The sequence below is a fragment of the Xyrauchen texanus genome, chromosome 37 (genome assembly GCF_025860055.1).
Source record: "Xyrauchen texanus isolate HMW12.3.18 chromosome 37, RBS_HiC_50CHRs, whole genome shotgun sequence".
Classification (NCBI taxonomy): Eukaryota; Metazoa; Chordata; class Actinopteri; order Cypriniformes; family Catostomidae; genus Xyrauchen; species Xyrauchen texanus.
In genome coordinates this window covers 21,032,018-21,058,428 of record NC_068312.1, presented here as the reverse complement: position 1 = coordinate 21,058,428, position 26,411 = coordinate 21,032,018, and the positions used below count along the sequence as shown (strand labels likewise).

At 38.1% G+C, this 26,411-nt stretch overlaps 1 protein-coding gene across 1 annotated transcript; it reads left to right on the top strand.

Annotated features, from left to right (window-relative positions):
• Positions 1-680: 680 nt before the first annotated feature.
• Positions 681-22,844, top strand: LOC127631348 (Na(+)/dicarboxylate cotransporter 3-like). Its single transcript, XM_052109463.1, has 13 exons — positions 681-919; positions 2,731-2,996; positions 3,779-3,942; positions 4,914-4,977; positions 5,291-5,470; positions 12,329-12,454; positions 12,554-12,646; positions 12,918-13,022; positions 14,981-15,078; positions 16,892-17,004; positions 18,949-19,110; positions 20,741-20,878; positions 21,415-22,844. The coding sequence occupies exons 1-13, from the start codon at positions 812-814 to the stop codon at positions 21,589-21,591; spliced, it is 1,794 nt and encodes a 597-aa protein (XP_051965423.1). The 5' UTR covers positions 681-811; the 3' UTR covers positions 21,592-22,844.
• Positions 22,845-26,411: the final 3,567 nt, after the last annotated feature.

The window sequence follows — 26,411 nt, the reverse complement described above, 5'->3', positions numbered from 1 at the left end:
AGAAAAAAAAAACATAGCTTATAATAAATAGGCTGTTTAATAACAGGTTCCATTGTGACAACAAGCGCTATTTGGGTATGTCATCAAAAATGGTCAATGTGTGTTCAATGAAGTGTATCTTATTTTGTACTTTTAATAATGATGGATATCAATTGCTTTTTGTACGTGAGACTATATCATATGTGCTTAACAGAAAATGACTTTCAAAAATAAAATTACCCTGTGAAATATTTACTGTGAGGATAATGTGTGTTTTGCCTACGATGCACTTTCTGATATAAGCAAGACACAAACTAAATAAAAAAAGGTTAAAACTATGCAGCCTACAAAATTATTTGAAATAAATAAATACATAAAATAAAACCCTCCACTACACAGTAACAGAGTAGCCTACTTCCTCAAAGTTAATACATTGTGTAATTTGGAAAACATTCTAATGAAACATCAGAGGTCATGGCATCATAACTCATCATCTCAAGATGAGTTGACCTGTGACACAATTCCAATATTATTGCTTTACAGACACTTCCCTAGTTAACGGAGTACACTTTTAATGCTTTCTCAAGTCTTCGTGAACCAGAAAACTTTGCTCTTCATCAAACTTGGCGATGAAGACCAACCCACGTTGTAGACTAAAGTCGAGGGGTCTGTAGAGTTACAGGGAGTTAACGAGTAAGCCAATAGTTAATCTTCTCCGCGGTGCTAAAATATAATAAAGCAAAAGTAACAAAGTTGGAGACAAAGCGCCGGTCTTCAGAGCCGCAGCGGTGTAAAGACAAGGAAGCCACAAGGAAACGCGTTTTGTGCCGCTATGGACTCTGCAAAGTTTTTCAGGAAACTCTGGTGCATGCGCCAACAGCTCATTCTGATCCTCGCGCCGCTGCTGTTGCTACCTGTGCTGTTCGTTGTGCCGCCAAAGGTAAAAAACAAAATATATACACACACTGCATGTTAAATTCACTCACGGACTATTATGGCTTTTTGAACTCCTTGAGCTTTCGAGGAAGCATATATGGGCAAATATTTGTTAAACCAACTTGGTTTTGCCCCGTGTAATGTTATCTGTCTGAGTCATCCTAAGAGAAATTCCAGATACGTTTTGTTTCATTAGTCTAGATATTTACACTCAAATATATTTTAGCCTATTTTTAAGATTTAGTACGCATTTAATTTTTTCCATATGTTCCATCAAATGTAGTTGTGTAATGCTTAGCAATTTTAAATTAATAAAACTTAAAATATTTAGTATTTATTTTTTCATTTTATTTAATTAAACATTACTCGATTCAATTTGTTGGAATTTTGTTATGAAATTGAAATGTTAATTATTGTATTGAGTGTACACTGACTATTTATACTGTATGATGCTAGGTTTAAATATGTAATTCCACTTTATGAATGCATGTCTTCTGTGATTTTTAATGGGGTCTGTAGTAAAATTAAAAAAAAAAAAATATATATATATATATATATATATATATATATATATATATATATATATATATATATATATATATATATATTAATTTTACTAATTTTTACTCCTTGCTCTCGTGAAAAGAATTTTCCTTCAGTAAGCAGGGCTGGACTGGTAATCTGGAATAGGCTACAAGCCATTTTCCCGGTGGGCCAACGCAATTTGGGGCCGATTATGGGCGGACTGGCCATCGGGAGAACCGAGCTGGCCGTTGGGTCGGCCGCGAAACTTGCTGAATGGGCCGTGATAAGCAAAACGGACCACAAAACGCTCCAATATTCAGAAAGTGACCCCCCCCCCCATATTCTACATTAGCTTAGCCCTTAAATGGATAGTAAATGATAGGGTGAGTAAACCCTATCATTTACTCACCCTCATGTTGTTCCAAACCTGTATGACTTACTGACTTTTGTGAAATGCAAAATAAGAGGTAGGCCTAATGAAGTATGTTAGCCTCAGTCAGCATTACATTTTCATTACTTCTTTTTTCCTCCAATGAGAATAGTGACTTATTCTTTTGTGTTGCACAATAAGGAAAGGTTTGGAACAACATGAGAGTGAGTACATTGTAATATAATTGTAATTTTTTTGGGTTAACTATCTCTTTAATATTTACATTTACATTTATTCATTTGGCAGACGCTTTTATCCAAAGCGACTTACAATAGAGGTAACCATAAGCGAATCATCTTAAGGAGACAGTGGTTGAAAAGGGCCATACTACAAAGTTTCATTATCATCAGAATAGTAAACAAAACAGATTTAAGTGCAACAAGAAATGTACATTTTGTTATTTTTCTTTTTGTGACCGGTTAAGTGCTTTTGGAAAAGATGTGTTTTTAGCCGTTTTTGAAGATAGAGAGCGAGTTAGCTTCCCGGATTGAGTTGGGAAGGTCATTCCACCACCGTGGTATGATTAAACTGAAAGTCTGGGAAAGTGTTTTGGTGCCTCTTTGTTTTGGTACGACAAGGCGACGTTCCTTAGCCGACCGCAGGCTTCTGGTGGGAACGTAGCTCTGCATAAATGTTTTTAGGTATGCCGGAGCAGACCCAGTGACTGTTTTGTATGCCAGCATCAGGGCCTTGAATTTAATACGTGCATGAACCGGCAGCCAGTGGAGAGAGACAAAGAGTGGTGTAACATGTGCTCTCTTAGGTTCATTAAAGACCAGACGTACACTTGTCATCCACTCAACCAAGCCTCTAGCCATTCATGCATTCACTTCTCTATCCTTCCTGTCTGTTTCTTTCAGGAGGGAAAATGTTTGTATGTAGTGTTGCTGATGGCATTGTACTGGTGCACTGAAGCGCTCCCACTGGCAGTGACTGCCATGCTTCCCGTGTGCCTCTTCCCCACTATGGGAATCCTACCTTCTAAGAAGGTATGTCCGCAGTATTTCCTTGAGACTAATTTCCTGTTCCTGAGCGGCTTAGTGATGGCATCTGCTATAGAGGAGTGGGGTCTCCATCGCCGCATTGCCCTGAAAGTGCTGAAGATTGTGGGAGTGAAACCGGCATGGTGAGAAGGTTCAAATTAAGAGGCTCTGTGTTTTAATTGTTCTTTTATAATAACAATTTTCATTTTATGATTCACAATAATCTTTATCTCCAAACTCAGGTGTTATCAATTGTAAGTAAGGGCATTGTGTGCATGCATTATCTATTTTAAACATTTTACAGCAGGTGTCTGGAGGTGCACATGTGCTGGTGGTAAAAAGATGCATGATGAAGTCGTCAATTCTGTCACTACAAAGTCAGCTTTCACATTTGAAAAATAAGTAACAAAACGGCTAATTTTTCTTTTATTCTGAAAAAAAAAAAAGGTTTTCTGCAGTGTATATTTAGAGCTTTGTTAGCCTAATTTTTATTTTTTTTATCATAAAATGAATCTGAGATTACCAACATATATTCCTAAACAAAAGGTTTATTTAGGGATAGTTCAGCAAAGAATGAAAATTGTCATTTTTTACTCACCCTCATGTTGTTTTAAACCTGTACGACTTTCTTTTCTCCATAGAACACAAAAGATGTTCAGCTGGATTTTAGCTTCACTTTTATTTTATGGAAAAAAGATACAATTAAATTTAATAGTGACTGAAGCTAACATTCTACCTAACATCTTACAACATAATCACTTAACAAAGTTACAGTAGGCTATGTCACTGATTTCTGTGTGTCAAAAATTACCATGTACATTTATTTTATATGGTCACATTATATTGGTATTTTAGCTTTATGAATGGTCAAATAGTTTCCTAGTTTTTGGTGGTTGTAACTGTCTTTTCGTTGTTTCCATTTCAGGCTGATTTTAGGGATGATGGTCACTTCCTCTTTTCTGTCAATGTGGTTGAGTAATACAGCCACAACAGCCATGATGCTTCCCATTGCTAATGCCATACTGGAAAGTCTGTTTGGGAATCTGGAGGGTTTAAAAGAGAACTGCAAGGTCAAGAGTGACCCAGAAGGTGGGTGCAATGAGAAAATGAAAGAGCTCTTAAAAGTGCACTCAGTTGGGGGCCTGGGTAGCTCAGCGAGTAAAGATGCTGACTACCACCACTGGAGTTCACAAGTTCAAATCCCAGTGCGTGCTGAGTGACTCCAGCCAGGTCTCCCAAGCAACCAAATTGTCCCGGTTGCAAGGAAGGGTAGAGTCACATGGGGTAACCTCCTCGTGATTGCTATAATGTGGTTCGCTCTCAGTGGGGCGCGTGGTGAGTTGTGCGTGGATCCCGCGGTGGATAGTGCATCCACACTCACTATGTCGCTGTGGTAACGCGCTCAACAAGCCACGTGATAAAATGCGTCGATTAACGGTCTCAGGCGTGGAAGCAACTTAGATTCGTCCTCCGCCACCTGGATTGAGTCGAGCCACTATGCCACCACGAGGACTTAGAGCGCATTTGGAATTCCAAATTGGGGAGAAAAGGGGAGAAATAAAAAAATTAAATAATAAATAAGTGCACTAAGTTATTTAGGGTTTGGCGATTAATTAATGAGTACAATTGTCCAATGTCAGGGTGGTTACGGAGTTTAAACGTAGTATTCGACATGTGATTCTAACATGGCAGCCCCCGTAAGGGGACCCTCTCCATGTTGAATGATTTTATACATATGTTGCAAAATAACTATTCATTTCTTTAGGAGTAAAAATGTATGAATGTGGAAGAAGTTACTGAGGGCGGCTTTAAGTTTCTCGTATTTGTTTTCAAAATCAACCTACACACATGAAAACATAATCTAATATACAAAATGAACTGAGAACTTTGAACTATTACTTTTTCCAAAGCAGCCAATGTTCAGTCAATATCAGTCAATATTCTTTTAATGTAAATATATTAAAATCTCAGACACACATCTATTAAAAGTAATGTTTATGTTTGATTCAGTAAAAAAATATTATTAAAAGAGGTATTTATAATATACATTTGCATTGCAGGTGATTCTCAGGTGAAGATGCACGTACTGCCTTCTGAAAAACAGATCTTGACAGCAGATGACAAGTGAGCATGCAGACTTCAACTGTGAATGATATAGTATAGTGTAATAATGTAATTATCTGAAGTACTTATTATAGTTTATTTTTATTGATGCACAATGACACTGTATACACATTTGATCAACATTATAATCTTATAGATTGTCATTGTAGATTAACTTGCAAAAGATGTCATTTTGAGACATCCAGGCATGCTGTCTAAACTCAAGTTCACTCTTAATTGTTAGAGCTCCATGTAAAAATATCATCCTTACAGCTTCTAAATGAAAACGTCCCATTCATTACTGAAAGTTTTTGCCCCTTCTGTAACCTCACAGGTCTGTCTGGACAGACAGATCAGAGAAAAATAATTTGGAAGTGATCAGAAAAGAGGCAGAACACCAGATAAAGGTTTGGAAAGGATTTCTGATCTGTATACCTTACGCTGCAAGCATTGGAGGAACTGCAACCCTCACCGGCACTGCCCCTAACCTGATCCTGGTGGGTCAGCTGAAGAGGTACTCACCCCAGACTATCCACAAACTCATTTACATGTCTAGATGATTTTAGTTCCTCTGTGAAAAGCAAAACCTCTATATAATATTTTAAAAATAATGTTGCACATTAAGTCAGTACACTTTAGAGACCTGCCAAGAACTTTGCTATGAAGAAAGGCAGTGTGAAAATTTCATAATCTCCTTGGCATCTCCCACTCTGCTGTTATGCTCCATCCTTACAAAAATGTACCATGTTTCTGCCAAATATACAGTATTAATTATTGTTGATTCTGTTAAACCATTACACATTAATATGGAATCATCTTCAAACAATGTAAGAAGATTTCTGTAATTTTGGTTTATTTATTACTTTCGTGACCATTCTTAAAATCTTCGTTAATGGGTATGACTCTTAAATGGCTCCTAAAAGTCCATGCTTTGTCATCAGTTACATCATTAGCAGCTTGATTACAGTCCCTGTGACAGGTGACACTGTTGTGCTGCATTTTCCCACATGCAGATGGCTTCTGTTATGAGTGTGTGGGAAGGAGGAGAAGGCAGACGGGAGGTGCGGATCCAATCGCGGCTTTTATTAACAAACAAATAATAACTATACAAACACAGGAAAAAAATAAAGGGGTCCAGAATGGGAAAATGAAACTAAAACACGGGAGAACATAGAGGGGCAAAAACATCCACTACGAAAAGGGAACCTCAAGCGAACATGAACAAAATATCAACATTCAACGATCGACAAAGGAAAGGGAAAACAGCGGGGTTTAAATAAACAGACACGATAATGACAAAATAACAAACCAATAACAAACCAAATAAAGGGCTCCACCTCTCGAGCCTCCTAGGGCTCCGCTCCTCAAGTCACTCAAGTCTTCTAGGGCTCCGCCCCTCAAGCCTCTCGAGCCTCCCAGGGCTCCGCCCCTCAAGCCTCTCGAGCCTTTCAGGGCTCCGCCTCTCGGGCCTTCCAGGGCTCCGCCTCTCAAGCCTCTCGAGCCTTCCAGGGCTCCGCCTCCAGAGCCTCTCGAGTCTTCCACGGCTCCGCCCCCCCGAGCCTCCTACGGCTCGGCCTCCCGAGCCTCCTGCTGCTCGGCCTCCAGAGCCTCCTGCTGCTTGGCCTCCAGAGCCTCCCTCTGCTCTGCCTCCTGAGCCTCCCACTGCTCCGCACCCTGAGCCTCCAGAGCCTTCCATAGTTCCGCCTCCCTTGGCTCCTCCTCCTGAGACTTCCTCGGCTCAGCCTCCTGAGCCTCGGGAGCCTTCCTCAGCTCCGCCTTCCTCGGCTCTGCCTCCTGAGCCTCGGGAGCCCCCCTCGGCTCCGCCTCCTGAGCCTCCCACGGCTCCGCCCCCTGAGCCTCCAGAGCCTTCCATAGTTCCGCCTCCCTCGGCTCCTCCTCCTGAGACTTCCTCGGCTCAGCCTCCTGAGCCTCCCGAGCCTTCCTCGGCTCTGCCTCCTGAGCCTCCCTCAGCTCCGCCTCCAGAACCTCCCTCGGCTCTGCCTCCTGAGCCTCCTTCAGCCCCACCTCCTGAGCCTCCCGAGCCTCTCCCGGCTCCGCCTCTTGAACCTCCCTCGGTTCTGCCTCCTGAGCCTCCTACGGCTCCGCCTCCAGAGCCTCCTTCAGTTCCACCTCCTGAGCCTCCTTCAGCCCCACCTCCTGAGCCTCCCGAGCCTCTCCCGGCTCCGCCTCTTGAACCTCCCTCGGTTCTGCCTCCTGAGCCTCCTACGGCTCCGCCTCCAGAGCCTCCTTCAGTTCCACCTCCTGAGCCTCCCCCGGCTCCACCTCCAGTGGCTCCCTCAGCTCAGCCTTCTGAGTCTTCTAAGCCATCGCCTCCCTCGGGTCCGCCTCCCGAGCCTCCCTCGGCGCCGGCTCCCCCAGTGGCCACTCCTCCTCCCAGGCCCCCTGAACCGGCCCGTGCCCTTTAGCCAGCTCCCGGGCCATCTAAACCGGCCTCTGTCCTGTGGCCACCTCCCAGGCTCCTGAACCGGCCCTTGCCTTGTGGCCAGCTCCTGGGCCACCCAAACCTGTCCCCATAGCGTGGCTGCCTCCTAGACCACCTACACCAGTCCCTACCCAGTGGATGCCCCCCAGGCCACCTCACCCTGGCCTCGTCTCACACCCCCATGGACTGCCTAATCGTCCCTTGTGCCTCCGTGGACTGCCTAATTGCCCCTTGTGCCTCCTTGGACTGTCTCTGTGTCCCTTGTGCCCCCTTTGGTCTGTCTGTTCTCCCCCAGTTCTAGCCCCTCTCTCCTTGAACATTTGGTTGTTTTTTTTATTCTTGTGTTTTTCAGGACCGTCTGGAATCCGGTCCTTTTGAGGGGGTTATGTTACGATCCTGTGTTTTCTGCCCCGTGTTCTCTGTTTCACTCGTCACTGCTCACGTTCCATGTCACGTTTTCCTTGTCCGCCCCGTGTTTCACTGTCTTTGTGTCAAAACTACATTTCCCATCTTTCCCGGCTCCCTCTGTCAGCACAGTGTTATTGTCCGCACCTGTTCGTGATTTTGTTATCACCGTGTCCTGTCTATTTTAACCCGCTTGTTTTCCCTTTCCTTTGTCGTTCGTTGAATTTTAATGTTATTGTTCATGTTCGCTGTTCCTGACTTCTTCTGATTCGTTCGCGGTTTCCTTGTCCTTTGTGGATGTTTTCCCAACCTGTGTTTGCCCTCAATGTTCTTCCGTGTTTAGTTTCTTTTCCCATCGTGGACCTTTCTTTTGTTCCTGTGTTTGTATCATTATTATTTGTCTGTTAATAAAGCTGCATTTGGATCCGCACCTCCCGTCTGCCTTCTCCTGCTTCCCGCACCCATTACAGGTTTAATCCATGTCTTTTGAAACGATTTGATAGGTGTGGGTGAGAAACAATCAATATTTTAGTTATTTTTTACTACACATTCTCCTCCCTGACCAGTGAATGGTGATATACACTAAGAATTTGAATTGCCAAAAACAAAAGTAGAATGTGAAATTCAAAGTGGTAAGATTTATAGTAAAAATCTGACTTAAATATTGATTTGTTTCTCACCCACACCTATCATATCACTTCTGAACACGTGGATTAAACCAATGGAGTTGTATGGTTTACTTTATGATTCCTTTGTGTGCTTTTTCAACCTTTTTTTGTTTTGTTCAGCATTCACTTGAATTGTTTGGACCTACAGAGTTGAGATATTCTTGAAATCTAAAAATAGTTCTTAGATGCACATTTATTATGGCATGAGGGTGAGTAAACAATGAGAACATTTCATTTTTGAGTGAACTATTCCTTTAATGGAAACAAATATCAAAGGCTAGAATATTTAGGGTTCGTTTCAAAGAACTGAAGCGATTTTAGCTTCAATTAATTGCTAATAAGAATAACATTTATTTTCTCAGTACCACTGGATGAAGTTTATTTGTCAGTCATCTAACTTTTTGCATTTTTAGATAATCTTTAAGACATTTATAAACTGTATTCTTCATGGCCACCATTGTTGACCAATGCGGACATTTGGTCACAATGTGGACAAAACATGACCCACGAACACATGCACACACAGAAAGAGAGAGTTCAAATTAGGTTCATTTTTAAGAGAGGGACCAACTGTTAAAATATTTGTTCTGCTTTTACTTGTTTGTGCATAGTCTGTGTAAACTCCAAAGCAGTCATTTCAAAGAAAAACTGGGGCATTTGAGGCAAAAGAAGTTGTTTAGTAAAGTAATTAGGTCACCATCAACAGGCCAAAAAGGAACATAATTTCCCTCATCCCAGGATTACCTCAGAGTTTAGCTGGCTGTATTACAACACTTTACCTAGCAAGCTGAGTAATTTTGGTTTCTGGAATAATTGTTTAAGTAGTTGTTAAATAAGAAGCAGACACATTTAATGAGAAGCTGCACCAAACCATAAACCTCTGAAATCATGGCACTTGGGAACACAAGATCTGCAATGCATCAATTGAATTTCACAAAATGATTTACATTTATATTTATGCTTTTGGCACACACTTGCTTAGCATAGTGATTTACAAAAATGTGCTAACAGTTATAACAAGTGACATCAGATAGAAAGAGAAGACCGTACTGCAGGGACGTTTTTAGAGTTTGAAGAGACTAGCGGCTTAGCCCAGACACAGACCCACCATACCCCAAGCGCAAAATACAGCTAAATGCATTACTGACAAATTGCATGTTTTAGAAGAATACTTTATTGCATTTCAATAACAACTCCTGTATCTACCTTTTTCTGTTACTGCACACCATACTCTTTGTCTTTCCTGGTGTCTCCATCATATTATACTAATTGTTGTCTGTCTCTGTGTCTTTCCTGGTGTCTCCATCTATTTTTTGTCTGCCTCTCTCTTTACTTGTGTTTCCATCATATTGTACTATTTGTTGTCTTTCTGTGTCTTTTCTAGTCTTAACCGTGTATTCAAGCCAATCAAAGAATTCAAACCACTTGTGTTGAAAGGGTCTCCAAAATCAGTAATGTTCTGACCAGTTGCCCCTGCCTGCTGCTCTAGTTCTTTAATTGGCCTGCTGTTCTCATCTGCCCTCTCTCTTGTCTCATCTGCAAAATAATGATGCAACATGTCAGTAGGTACTATACTGTATACTGATAGAATAATTTATTTTGCTGCTTCTTCTTTAAAGTTAAATGCAGAGCCTAATGAACAAAGTAAAATGTTTATGCTTTTGCATATTATGAAAACATTATTTTTAGTAATAACTTAATAAATACAATCACGCTGGTAACTGACTTTTCTAAAAGTGTCTGTATTTTCATTTATAATGTTCTTTATATAAATTACACAAAATACAAAGAAAATAATGATCAATAATACCTATAACTACCAGGCACGATCATTTTCTAATGTTGACTTCTAATGTTAATCTTTCCCATGGTTGATGGTTGCTTAGCAACCGTCATTATCTCTGTCAAAGAAACGTCGCTAACGGTCTCTAGTGCTATTGGTAATTTGCTCACAAATACAAATGGCTAGATTAAATTGGCTGATCAGTACAATGGTTGAATATAATAGAAGTGTCTGAACTGAATGAACTCTCTCAATTGGGTATTTTTTCAATTGAGACTGATTGCTGGACTGGTAATCTGGCATACCAGCATTTTCCCGGTGGGCCGACGCACTTTGGGGCCGTTCGGGGAGGACTGGCCATCGGGAGAACTGAGGGGTCCAGTGGGTCGGCCGCGAAATGGGCCTAATGCGCAGCGATAAGCTAAAATCAATCTTATTGAGTAATCTTAAAAGTAGCTGATGAGTCTAAATATGTTCATTAGCTACCATTCAGGTATAAAGCGAAAGAACTTCCTCAGTCTGAATTTAGAGCACCTACTGTGTGGAAAGATTGGATAGCTAGTAAAGCAGTGGATGCAGCTGATTGTCGTACTTGAACAAGACTACTGTACTGTATATGGTTTGATCACGACTTGCAAAGGATGAATTGTAAGCCACAAATATAGACAGCCAAAAAAGAAAGAAAAGATAAATACAAAAGCCATTAACTTAATTATGTTACTTAGTTTTTCCCATTAATTTATTTCTTAATTATTATTATTATTATTATTATTATTATTATTATTATTATCATTATTAGTTTGCTTTAATCCAGTGGTTGGATAAGTATGAACCCTGAGACCCCAGATTGAACTGAATTTATGCCTTTATGTTTGGGTTGCACACACAATTCTGTATGTCATAAAGAGGCCAAATATATCAGTGCTATGGTTCACTTGTGTAGCCACAACCTTTAGACATCGATCCTCTGTGAAAAAGCCATAAGTTTAGCCATACTACTCATTTTGAACCTTATTCAATGAGAGATTCCTGTTTGTGTGGAAAATGTGGCAATGATTTTCTTGTTTCTTAATTCAGCTGAGGTACAAATGTTTGTGATCCATAAATGCTTGGCATCATAATACACAACCAGTCAAAAGTTTTGACACAACTGACTGATTTATGTTTCTCATAATGTGAATATAATTGTCTTTACAAGAATAACATTTAAATAATAATAATACAAAAGTTTTCATTAATGAGTTGGATTAGTGAAGGAATAGCAGCAAGGCCTTCACCAATACTTTTGAAAAAGTACCCCACAATACCCCAAAGTTGTTTGAGTGATGTCATGAATGTTTCGAATGCCTTATTATTCCCACAATCTAGATAATTGTAATAATAAAGAATGAGTAGGTTTGTCTTAACTTTGGACTGGTAGTGTATCTGTGTTTTAGTCACAGAGGATACACAGCTCTCTATAGGTGCTGTCAGTTTGTGGAAACATTTTCTTCAGTAACTCATTTGGCTTTACGCTCAAATCATTTACCGAATCTCCTCACTAATGTCTAATTGGCAAAGACTTCTCGTCTCATAATGACTAGACAAAAATGACAAAAGTAGAGCTGAGGTCATAAAGGCTAGCTTTATGGTTTGTGTGATCACCAATACTTTTTCTGCTTTAAGACTTTTAAAGAAACCAGAATTAGATTGAATTAGAATGTAAAAATAATATGGCTCTGAATTAAAAGATTGCCCAAGTTACCCAGTCACCACGAAACAGCTGACACTGAATTATTACTCCTTTTGTTGCTTAGTAAAATCTTATTCAAAATATCAGTTTCAATGACTCAGAACTGCTTTATCTTAAAGCTGTGATAACACAGAAAAAAAGTGATGTACATTTTTTTTATGTAAATAATATGTATTTGTTGTAAGCAATAATACATCAGGTTCTACGCTTGAAACTTGTTACCTCAAAACTTGTTTTAAGGTAACTTTTATAATTTGATGAGAGATAAGAACTTAAAAAAGTAAGAAAAAATAAATGTATGTATGTTTTCAATGCAATGTCATGCATGTGTATGTCTGTAGCTACTTCCCTGAATGTGACCTCATCAATTTCGGCTCATGGTTTGTCTTCGCATTCCCGCTCATGCTACTCTTCCTTATCCTGGGCTGGATCTGGATTGCTTTCCTCTACGGGGGGCTCAATACACGGTACACACACACAATCTTAGCACACATTCTCATGCATTGGAAGATACTGTACATACATCCTCATGTATACATCTCATAAATGTGTTTGTTTGTACAAAGACTGTGTATAAGTAAACATGATGAACGTGCAGCTGCAGAAGCTAAAGCCAAAACTGTTATTGATGAAGACTACAAAAAACTGGGGCCAATAAAGTAAGCCATGGTACACTTTATCCTGTTTATCAACACACACACTTATTTTGTCAACTTCTTTCAATGTAAAAAGTGAAAATGTGCAGTTGTGAACTTAAAGATCTGTTTCTACTATATCTGATCTATCCCTAAAAAAAAAAAAAAAAGATCCTTTTTTTAAAGTAATTTTTTTAGGTTACCAGGCAAATCATTTTCTACAATGCTCTATTGTTCCTTTCCATCAGCAATTCTATTAAACTCATTTTTAATTCCTCTCCTTCAATCTTAATAGATTTGCAGAAGGATCCATCGCTTTCTTCTTCATTCTTTTTGCTATCCTTTTGTTCACCCGAGATCCAAAGTTTGTAAAAGGATGGTCCATTTTCTTCACCAAAGGGTAAGACATCTCAGTGACAGACAGGTAATGGGCAATGTTAAAGACATTGAGAACCCATTAATGTCCTGTCACATATCAAGTAAAAGTTCCTTGTTTTGGGTAATGCAATATGAGTCCAGTACCAAAACTGTCATACTGACAAACCATCAGATAATAAATCAATAAATAAATCTAAATAAACAGAATGTGAATATTTTGTTAAAGTCATATTTACATATTGTGAAACAAGCTCTTTTCAATCTTTGTTCTGTTATAAAGCTTCTTCATTTTGGCAACCTAATTTTCTTAAACAATTATCAGTATAATTTGTCTGTCTAACTTGAGTTGACTGCTTGTACAGTATTCTGCATTTGTATTTGAATGTTGGTTGCCATAATGTTTTTCATTATATAATATTAATGGTAAACATCATATTTCAAAAAGTATGCCTATATAATACAAAATGACAATTGCTTGTTAATTCACATTATTGCCAAAGGTCAAACGAGCAATACATTTTCAAAGAAATATCTGCTAATTTATACCTGTGGCATATGGAATTGTTATATACTTTGTGTTGAAAATGTATGCAATTAGCAGTGTTTAGATGAATTGTTTTTCATAGTGCCATTTCTATCAATGTCCCATTCCAAAATATATGGAAATTTTCATTTTTAAAAAATGTCAGTACATTATTACATTAAGATTTGAAGGATTTCACTTACAAGGAAGAAAATTAATTTGACATTTACATGTGTTAAAGAGAATCCAGCAATAGCCTCCGGTCCTCTCCACTCTTACTTTTCTTTTCTGTGGTCCATCACACTAATGCACAAAGACAGAGAGGTTCAAGAATATGGACCAGCTGACATGCTCTCCATAGAGCTGAACTTTCTGTATCTGCAGGATGTCAGATTACCTCAGGTCATGCCTGAGTTACCAAGATAAGCCCACAATTTAGAGAAAAGAAACGGAGAGAGCGAGAACATGATTCATTGGTAATCGACAAGATTTGAGGGTGATTCAGCTCCTGTAGATGAAAGGAACATGCTTAAAAGCATGCTGTCTTGGAACAGTATGAGATGATAAATTGGTTGCCAGGGTTGTGGCATTACATTGATTCAGTGCTACATATTAATGTACTTAATGTAAAACCAAGATTGCTTGTTGCATTGGTGTTAAAGATTTTTTAAATGCAAAATTTCATCAACTTTTTTCATTTTTCAAAGCACCTTTTATTTCACTGTAAATTATGTAAACAATGTATAAATAATTAAAGGTGACTTGTGTAATTTCAATGTTAAAACACTGTCCCCAATCCCAGCTTAAAAGGCATAGATTACCCAAAAGTAAATGTCATCATTCACTCAGTCTCATCCTGTTCCAAACCCCTATGAATTTTGTTCTTCCATGGAACACAAAAGGAGATGTTAATTAAAATGTTGGTCACCATTAACTTTCATTGAATGGAAAAAGATGTACTGAACCAACAGGGTGAGTGAAAGAGTCAGAATTCTCATTCTCGCTATCCTTTTAATATAAAAGGTAGTTGAGAAAACCTGCTTGTTAGCAATTTCCTTTGGCGATACTAGTGGTGCACTCTTTACTGTTAAATACACTATTTACTGTTAAATGATTTTTTCTAATTGTAAATTAAATGACAAATTGTTGATAACCAGTCAACTTGCTTATCAAATCTGGCACTTAGCTTTCAACCTTTCAACCAAATAGCTAGAGTGAATAATGCAACTTGATGTGTTCTCTGGGGCTTTACTCACTGCAAGAATTCCTAGCAAAACACTTTGTTTCAAAACAGAACAGCTAGTTCTATTTTTGTGTTAAGAGTTGAAGGTCACATGACATAGCATGTACTGTGGTCCACTTTGCTAATTAAAGCTTAAATTAGCAATGTGACTTGGTTTATACCTGTTTCTCTGTACATTGTGCGTTTATCGCTCTCTGCTTTGCTGTTTCTTCAGCTATGTATCTGATGCTGTTACTGGAGTCATTATCATCTCCACCCTCTTTTTCTTTCCGTCCCAGCGTCCATCTATCCACTGGTGGTTAGATTCGAGAGGTCAGTAAACAGTTCATTGATCTCTTGTTGTGTGTGGTCTTATGATAGTTGAGAATGAGCCATGGAGTATGAAATGAGCTAATAAACTTGAAATTGTGTGAAGACTGAAGAAATCAATATAATCTATGTGTTGGTGAGAAACGGGTCACATTCACATTCTTCTTCTTCTTTTGTTTTTGGTGATTCACATTCTACATGCATATCACCCCCTTCTGGGCAGGGAGAATGTGAATGAGACTTAAATATTGATCGGTTTCTCACCCACACCAACCATATCACTTCTGAAAATATGGATTAAAACACTGGAGTCGTATGGATTACTTTTATGATGCTTTTGTGTGCTTTATGTAGCGGCAAAACTTTGGCACCCATTCACTTGCATTGTTTGAACCTACATAGCTGAAATATTCTTCTAAATATCTTAATTTGTGTTCTGAAGAAAGAAAAAAGTCATGCACATGTGGGATGGCATGAGGGTGAGTAAATGATGAGAGAATTTTAAGTTTTAGGTGAACTATCCCTTTAAGTCTTAAAATAGGACATTTCATTAATGCATCCCCTGGCCTCTAATACATATATACTAATATTAGGCTAAAATATTGTAAAGTGGGAAGTTTTTTGTCATTTTATTTTGGCATACAAGAATGTTGTCAGTACACACTGTTACCTCAGTAACTTTCCAAATGTACAGTATATTATGGCAGCCGAATAGGTTTCTAGATCACGTGTGAATGTGGTTCATGTTGAATAAGATGAGGAATGTTAATGATTCAGATTAGTGTGTCTGAGAGCGATCCAGCAGAGAACACTAACTGTTGGGCTTCTGTGCAAAGACTATAATAATCTCACTACTATCGCACTACTAAAACTATTTTTAAATTCTACTTTCTTTGTTTGTAAGACCCTTTTATTTTGCTTCAAACTTGCACAAGCTACTCGTTTTACATCACATGTACCCCACAGAAACATTGTAATGGCAGTTTTCCATGTGTGTAAAGGGTAACATATGGTTTGAGTTATGTTGGTGTGTAGATCTCTTAATCTCTCTCGGTCACAAAAAACATCAGCTTTTCTGGAGTCCACATTTCCATTTTTGACATCAATCAAATGAATCAAAAGTCAGACTTTTTTCACCCCAAAAATTATGAATTTAAGAATAATTATTATTATTATTAAAAACAAAATGCTGAGCAAGCTGAGAATGGAATCAACTTCAACTGAGTGTATTGTTTTGTATTTATAAACATTTACATACAGATACTACGTGGTTCAAAAGTACACTTGTAAAAATGCTTCTATTTTTTTTATTTGATTCATTTAATAAATTGTTTTCATTACAAATAATATTTTCAGCATATACATCTAGTGCAGTCCATGAAGAGGAGATGTACTGCAGTACTTAATGCTGCTGGTGGACACACCAGAGTAAAATGTTTAAAAATTAACATGAATTTCTTAGTATTTGGTATATCCCAAGTTTAGTGTAATGATAGCACGCACTCAAGCTAGTATAGGCTCCACAAGTCAGGTGCAAAACCTGATGATTTGTGTTATCCATCATGATTTGAATGTGTTTCAAGGTAAATCTTGTATGATTTTTTAAAATGCAAAAAAAGATATTGAATATTAAAATGTTTTGATTTTCAATGTGAACAGATGTTTGAAATCACTGTTAACAACCTTGTATTTATTAACCTACTATCCAATCTTTCTCACACCTGAGATTTTTGCTTTATCAGCTGCAGAGACAGTCAGTCCTGTTAGAGGTGCTTGGGGTCATAATATATTTTAATTTCTATCTCTGCCTCTCCAGCTACAAATACTCCATATGTGCCCTTGTTGTCATGGAGAAAAGCTCAGGAGTGTGTGCCATGGAATATTATTTTGCTGCTGGGTGGTGGATTTGCAATGGCCAAAGGCTGTGAGGTACGTAATTATCTGCTGTTTCCCCTCTGGACTGAAATACAAGTTAAAACTGGTATGCATCAGAACCAAAGAGGTTGGCCTGGCTCTCACAGACCCAACACTCAACAGTACAGTATTTCATTATTATGTATAAATATACAGATATAGACAAAATTTCATATGTCAGCCATTTACCCTGGTGGCCAAAAGTTTGGAACAGATTTTGCTTTTATGAAATTGGTACTTTAATTCACCAAAGTGGCATTCAAATGATCCCAATGTATAGTCAGGACATTAATAACAAGAAAGATTACCATTACAATTGAAAATAAAATTGTAAACTACTTCAAAGAGTTCTCATTAAAAAATCCTCCACGTGCAGCAATGACAGCTTTGCATATCCTTGGCATTCTAGCTGTCAGTTTGTCCAGATACTTAGTTGACATTTCACCTCACGCTTCCTGTAGCACTTGCCATAGATGTGGCTGTCTTGTCGGGCACTTCTCACGCACCTTACAGTCTAGCTGATCCCACAAAAGCTCAATGTGGTTAAGATCCATAACATTCTTTCCAATTATCTGTTGTCCAATGTCTGTGTTTCTTTGCCCACTCTAACCTTTTCTTTCAGTTGTTCCTGCATCAAAAGTGGCTTTTTCTTTGCAATTCTTCCCATAAGGCCTGCACCCCTGAGTCTTCTCTTTGCTGTTGTACATGAAACTGGTGTTGAGCAGGTATAATTCAATGAGGCTGTCAGCTGAGGACATGTGAGGTGTCTATTTCTCAAACTAGAGACTCTGATGTACTTATCCTCTTGTTTAGTTGTACATCTGGTCTTCCAAATCTCTTTTGCCTTCCAAATCCTTCAGTATGATCATATTCCAGATCAAAACTTTTCGATTGAACAATATTATTTACTGCATTCAAAATGCTTGCACAAACAGTAGTCCACGTTCTGCGGTGGTGGAGATGGGATCTGTTCCTCCCATTTTATCATATATGGTGGTCTTGGTCATATAATTGTTAGATAATATTTGACCTCATATCTGTCACAGCAACAGCACTTTGGAAATTAAAAACCACGATTTGCGTAATTTCTTCGTAAAAATTCATACACACAAACAGCTGCTGGGGGTCAATTGTGTCTAATAGAGCAGATGTGATAATGGCGGTGACCAATGAAGTGTCATCATTTATGTAAAATTCTGTGTTTTTCCTGATGCAGCAATTTGGTGGAAATTTAAAGAAGCCCTAATCTCAAATAATCTGTGGAAAACAGGGTGTTTCAACCCCAAAAACAGCACTTTTTGGGCAGTTTCAGTGTAATTTGAGCAAAGTGCCCATAGACAGCAGTTCTTTTCTGGGCAACCAAAAGAACCAGGACAGGGCAGGGCAGAGTGTTTGTTTGTAAACAGTAACTTTATCTATATGAAAAGTGGAACCAGTGTTTTCTGAAATCATTACTTTTATGTAAATTTGGATAGTGCCTCATAAAATGCAGAGGGCGTATATCAGTGCTGCACAGAAAGTTTTCCTAGAACATTCTCGTGATGTGGTAGCAACTCTTCCACGGCCCAGTACTGGGTCGTGACACAGGGGTTGGGGACCTCTGGTCTAATCAATGAATCTGTTCATTTTAAGAAAGTTGCTTGTACTAAAAGGATTGTTTCGGTTCATGAAACTCAAATTTGATTGGCTGGATGGCTACTTAATCAGCCTAAAGTAACAAATCCTAGAGAATTCTGAAACATACTGTATTCCAAATCCCTTTGGAATCGTTATGGCTTTAGCTTGAACAAGTGCAGGGGACACATCCCCATGGCTGTTATGCACTTGTGTTTGTCTGACCAAAGCAAGACGGAAAGAGTATTCCACTAGGTGATGGGGTGCAGAAATTACACACTTAAGTGTTAAAACCCTGATGAGGATTCTTTGTAAAGTGATACATGTGTTTTTGTTTTGGAATAGGAGTCAGGGTTAGCAGTGTGGATAGGAAGCCACTTGGAGCCTCTCGCTCAGGTTCCTCCTGCTGTCGCAGTCATGCTTATCACAGCCTTCATTGCCTGCTTCACTGAGTTTGCCAGTAACACAGCCACCATCATTATCTTCCTTCCCGTCATTGCTGAACTGGTATGAACACATGCACAGCAGCATCACAGCTTGTGTTTTTAATGTTATATGTGAGCTCAGAGTAATAAATATGCCATGATATAAACTCACGTTCAACTGCTTTTAATTCCAGCAAACTTAATGTGTAAATGTTTGTATGACCATAAAAAGATTAAACAAGATTCAATATCAAAAGTATTGGTCAGTATCAGGTGTGGCCACCAGCTGCATTAAGTACTGCAGTACATCACCTCTTCATGGACTGCACCAGGTTTTCCAGTTCTTGCTGTGAGATGTTACTCAACACTTCCACCAAGGCATTTCCATGTTCCCGGACATTTCTGGGGGGAGTGGACCGAGCCCTCACCACAGGTGCATCAAAAGTAACAGTCAGTATCTGGTGTGTCCACCAGCAGCATTAAGTACTGCAGTACATCTCCTCTTCATGGACTGCACCAGGTTTTCCAGTTCTTGCTGTGAGATGTTACCCAACACTTCCACCAAGGCATTTCCATGTTCCCGGACATTTCTGAGGGAGTGGCCCTAGCCCTCACGCTACGATCCAACAGGTCTCAGATGTGCTCAAGTGATTGAGATCTGGGCTCTTTGCTGGCCATGGCAGAACACTGACATTCCTTTCTTGCAGAAAATCATGCACAGAACAAGCAGTTCTGTCATTTTCATACTGGAGGATCATATCAGAATGAGGCTGCAGGAAGGGTACCACATGAGGGAGGAGAATGTCTTTCCTTTAACGCACAGCGTTGAGATTGCCTGCAATAACATCAAGCTCAGTCTGAAGATGCTTTGACGCATCGCCCCAGACCATGACGGACCATCCGACTCTGAATCGATCCCACTCCAGAGTACAGACCTCTGTGTAACGTTCATTCCTTTGACAATAAACATGAGTCCGACCATCACCCCTGGTGAGACAAACCCTCAACTCATCAGTGAAGAGGACTTTTCGCAGTGCTGTCTGGTCCAGCGAAGATGGGTTTGTGCCCATAGGCGATGTTGTTGCCGGTGATGTCTGGTAAGGACCTGCCTTACAACAGGCCTACAAGCCCTCAGTCCAGCCTCTCTCAGCCAATTACTGGCAGTCTGAGCACCGATGGAGGGATTGTGCGTTCCTGATATAACTCGGGCATTTGTTGTTGCATCCTGTACCTGTCCCGCAGGTGTGATATTCGGATGTACTGATCCTGTGCAGGTGTCGTTACACTTGGTCTGCCACTGCAAGGACAATTTGCCGTCCTTCCTGTCTTAAGCGTCTCACAGTACGGACATTGCAATTTATTGCCCTGGCCACATCTGCAGTTATCAGTATCCTGAAAAATTTCTTTTTTTGCCGAGTTCGCTTTTATAATGTGAACAATTAAAACTAATTTAAACATGACACTGTAAAACGCTATAAGATGCAATTGATACCTTGTGATTCAATCTGAAATCTAAGCCTAAAAAATTACTTTTGTTGGTGTGACTGGCTAATATATTGATGTTGATTTTGTTGAATCATATTTTTGACTTAAATAAAACCAGCTGACACCAAACAGTAGTAAATGTTTCTCAAGAGGAAGCCATTACATTGAATTTAAAGCATTAAATCTAGTGCCTGTTTAAAGTCTTTGTTGATTTGTGTATATTTTAGGCCATCCGTGTGAAAGTCAATCCACTGTACTTCATGATCCCAGCAACAATGGGTTGCTCTTATGCTTTCATGCTTCCTGTGTCAACACCCCCCAACTCAATTGCCTTTGCTTCTGGACACTTGATGGTCAAAGATATGGTGAGAAGAGCAGCCAACCATAAAACATATGAAAAATCATTAATTCAGAGCTCACAGATGTTATTTCTTCCATTCCTTATAAATACAAGACACATAGTCAAGTGAGTGCACTCAGCAATATTTATGTTTGTGTTCGCTGACACCAATTGGCGTAGATGCAGCCATATGCGAAAACAGATGATGTAAGATGTCATTGTAAAAATTCACTATTCGTAGCCATCCATGATTAATTTATTCTGTGAGTGAATGTATCATTGGTATTATAGGGGGCTATTCAGATAAAGCAAGTTCAATTTGGCTGGACATGGCGGCACTCATGAATGTCCGCACACACTGTATATAGAATAAAACAACTTTTTCCCTAAAACTGATTTGACAAGTCTTTATCTCATGCAAGCATATTTTTAACATATTTGTTTAACAGAACTCTACTACAATTTCTTTGTTTAAACATTAAAAATAAATGCATAGTGTTGGGATTTCAAGGTAAAAAGACTGTTAATAAGATGCATGTTTGTCATGTTGGGGTTTCACAGGTGAAGACTGGGTTTGTGATGAACATCCTGGGAATTATGTGTGTGTGTCTGGCCATGAACACATGGGGTCTTCAAATGTTCGATCTACACATGTACCCTGATTGGGCAAGACCTTTAAATACTACCTCAGCAACTGTGCCTACAATTACCATACCAGCTATGAATATGACGCGCTAGAGAACACACACCTACGCACACACAAACCAGCATATGGCCATGTACACGGGGACTAAAAACGGTTTAAGGAACTAAAAAAAAAACTATTTTTTTTTTTTAGCAGAACGTAAGCGACAATGTGATTTTCAATTGTTCCAAATTGAAAACGTTATTTTTAAATGCTTGTAACCGGTTATAAATGGTCATGTAAAAATGTTCATGAAACCAAAGGCCAAAAGGTTTATCACAGTAATTTTTTGGAACTACACCACTTCATGTTGCCTGAATTTTTTTTAGATTTGAGCAACTATGTATAATTACCACATAAACTGTACATAAATGGCTATTTCAGATACAATGAAAACATTATTAGAGATAAAAAGTACATTTCTCAGTTGTTTCCAAGTCTTCACTGAATTATTGTTAAATATGATGAATTGATACAGTTTTGATGCTGCTGCATTTTGACTGTGAAGCAGATCTGTAATTAAAATGATTCATTACTGTTAATTAACTGTATGCTTGTTATAATTCTGTGCTGATTATTCCACCACACTGGGAAAAAATAACTTATTTTCACTTATTTTGGTGTGGCAAGTGGCTTATCCAGAACATGTTGTTGTTTCTCTTGCGAGATCTGCAACACTGTGATTGGTATTTCACCCACCCCTTAGGAGTACTGTCATTTTAAAAAGAACATTATTAACCATTCTTTTATTTTGTTCTAACCAGTTACCATTTGGAAATTAGGCTGCGGAATGTCTGAACCAGAACAAAAAAATACAGTTTTTTCTCAGAATAAACCGAAATGAAAAACGTTTTGTTTTTAGTCCCTTCATGTTCATGCATATGCACACACTATTCTTATGAAGTGAATAAAATCCATGTATATAAGACCAAGTGAAAGATACTTTCTGTCCAGATTCTGTACATACTGTAGATATAAGACTGAAACCAAATGGAAAATGAACTGACAAATTTACTGCTGTAGCTGGAGCAACATACTTTCATGACCTCACTTCCTGTTCAGCACTGCCCTCTTGTGCCTTGAAGGAAACTAAAGGGTGATGTTTAAGAAGTATATTAGGTTAATAAATGGAGTTTAAAGCTGGTCTTTAAATCTTAAAATCTTTTAAGGAATCCTAAGCATCTTTTTGTAGATTGTAAGATTTGTTAATCTCCAATATTTCCAAGTCAAATTTGTATCATCTTGTGTCTAATATCCATAAATCCTAATTAAAGGTTTGATCAACAAAACTACATTGAGTTATTGGCAAACTGCTAATTAGACCAAGTCATAGATTTAACATGCAGTTTTATAGTATATTACACTCGCACTCACACAAACACAGAACACAGACACACATTTCAAAGAACAACAAACACAAATCAAAAAGATCAGTCAGGTAAATAATCAATCCATACAAATGAGATATTATGTCATTGTTCCCAGTATAGAATAGTACAAATTCATTACAAAGGACTGTGGTAAAAATGAAAATGTACATACAGATAAAAAAAATTTAATAAAAAAAACAGCCAATATGCCTTTTTGTTTAGAATAAGAAGTGCATGTGTGTCCAAGTTCTATGAAAACCATTTGATTTGAAACCAGCAAGCACAGCACTGACATACGCTTTCATAACAGAGGCTAATGATGCCTGATGGTTTCACACTTCTGCACACTTCCCTTTTTCACATTTTTGGTATCTTTCTTTGAAGGTTTAATAAAGGAATTGGTGCTTTATCTGTCATGTCATGTGGTGTAAGTATGTTTGTAGATGTACAGTGTGACCTGTGTTTATGTCTCATGTGAATCTGAGCAACATTATGAGTCAGCGTGCATGTGTGTTCAGTGCCCAGCTCATAGTCATAGGATTGAGCATGTGTATATATATATATATGTGTGTGTGTGTGTGTGTGTGTGTGTTCAGTGCCCAGCTCAGTTTGGAGCTGACAATTTCTGCTGCGTTCAAGTTCAAAGGATTTTTTCAATATTTTAATTTTAAGATGAATCTAAGATCGTATTCAAGCCTCCGTTTAACCTACAGTAAGATGATGTACTTCAGAAAATCTCTCTCTCTGTTTTCTCCCAGGTATGCTCTGTCAATATTTTCTGGAATGAGAACGGACATATGATTCCAAGTAAATTGTTATGATTTAAATTTTGATTGTAACAGCACCATAGCTGAGAAGCAAATTATGAAGATTACGTAATAGAACACTTAATATTACAGTGTACATGTTTTTCCAAGTACTGAGTAATGGTAATGAACTACATGTATTTAGTGTGTCCTTTCACACATTTGTTGCAATTTATACATTACTATTGGTGTGTTCATTACTTTGACCTACAGTGTAATTATTTGGAATTACACATTGCTAGTATTGCTAAAGATATTGTGACATGTTATATTTGTAGCATAGACACTATAAAATATTTAACTGGTTTAGTTTTCAAATGCTTTGTATTTGAAATGAGCAATTTTGTTCATTAAGAAATGTAATTAGTTTACAACTTTTATCTTTTAAGTAGAGTTTTAAGATGCAGTTAACCATCAGAGTGACTTTCAAAAGTGCATTTGCTATTATACACTGTACACTGTAAGATTTGCACAGTTCAATTTCATAACATTTCATAGTAGGCTAAAATATATTTGAGTGTACTCACTCAGTTTTTACCATTGCACAGTAAAATTCCACATTTGAAATATAGTCATCTCAATGGGAATCTGGACAACTAGGAATTTCACCTGATTGACTTTCAGTGGTGAAAAAGTTACCTAGAGATACTCTTGAGGAGAGAACCTCTATTGCTCTACCACTGGAGAAAGTGTAACAGTCAACTGAGTTTTACGATAGTAAAACACAATAGAAATTAGGCAGCACAATTATTCGAATAAATGATTGACATCTGCTAGATCAACAATTACTGCTGCCACAATTATCTAATCATGGAAATTGTCAATTACAGCATTCCACTGAGGTCTAATCTCAATGCCTTTTTGTTTGTATGTTTTTGCATCAGCAGCAGAGGAGCATTAACAAATGACAGAGATGTCTGTAGCTCGATTTCTATGTATATATGTTTTTTAAATGTTAATAACAGTTTTGTTTTTAATTCTGCATAGAGGGGGTAATGGGAAGTTGACCATTTAGGCACCATCTTGATTTACTGAAGTTTTAAATAGCCATAAAGTATAAACCGTAAAACTGTTCTCGACTAGTTTTTTTTGGATGTGTGGTTTACATGAAAATTATGCCATGCAGATGCCCCAGACAAATTTTTTTTATTTAAATGTAAATTCTATTTTTCAAAATTGATCATTATCATTATCAAGGGAAGTAATCAACAATTATGATTTATCATAAATGTGCAACCCTAACACAAATGAATGGGTAGTTGTAAAATAAATCCTTCCTGTCTGTGACTTCTCTAATATTGTTTTTGTTTTTCAATTGTAAACTTCAAACATTTTGAAGATTAGCAGACAGGCAGACAATTCATTAAGTGATCAGCTGTTTCCTCACAAAAGCAGTTCATTCAGTGCACTTGCCGATATCCCATCACATTCAGCTTTTTTGTTTTTTGCCAACTTCGAGGCCTCCTCCAGGGGAGGGGCTCTGATTTACCAACACTGTTAACCCGAATAAGTATGTAGAACTCATTACATATTTTTTTTTAAATTAATACATTACAAGTTTAAGTACGCAGAACTGTCAGATTTTGATTTTGTTCTACTCGTGTTGATTTTTTTTTCTTATCTTGAAATATTGAGTAAGCCAACTCATGCATTTTAATGGTTCTTTAAATGAAATCTTTGGCTGAACTTAAAATTACCATGTAGGCTCAACTTAAATATGTCAAGTAGAGGGAAACTAGCTAGCTAATAATAGTTAGAACAAGCTAGTACAGTGAATGTTAGCATGCTTAATGCATGCTAATTGGATAAACCATGCTTTTATTTGCATAGTTTAACGCTTAAGACAGGTTCTGTGTGTTTACATGTGTCTGGGACAGGCTTGACAAACACAGACATTTAATGACACTTTTCAGTGTGTAAAGAAACAAAAACACGCACTGCTTTTCAGACAGCTGTGTCAAATCATAAAGACAGTCAAACACGTGGACAAGCTTTGTACATCTCTCTCCTGTCTGCTGCTGTCTCTTTTCCTTAAATACTTCTGCCTCCCCTCGCTGGAATAGCTCTGCCTAGACGCCACTAGGCTCCAAGTTGCTCACCACACATAGCAATTGCTCAACAAGTATATCAATATACTGTAGAACATTCTAATATTGTACCTGTCCTCAAGCTAAACTCAAGCTCCACTATTCACCATAATGCAAACTTTAACATGACAGAAACTATTCTAAACAACACAACAAAGCATTAAACCCTAACAAGTATAACCCTTTACATCCATCCTGCACAAAGACACAATATATAACACTTAATTTTAAAATGTTCTCTCCCTATTGAGTGCCATGTAAAGCATGTTGGGAAATAAAAATCCCCTTCCCAATTTCAGTTAAATTTAAGTTCCTGTTAATTTAAAGAGACAAATTCATTAAACTCAAAACGTTATACTATTCTGGTTTCATACGTTTTGTGAACTCAAAAGAAAAAGTTCAAAATATTCAAGGTTAATTTATTTGAACTAATTTGTGTGATTTAATTTTTCCCTACTCAAAATTAGGATTTACAGTGTACACGAATAGGGTTCAAGTTTGGTGAACATTCACACATAAATTGGCAGTGTTGACCAATAGGAAGTTGCTGGATTTGGCAGTGACCTCTGTGTGTGCAGTGCATTGTAGATAGCTACACTGAATATTCACA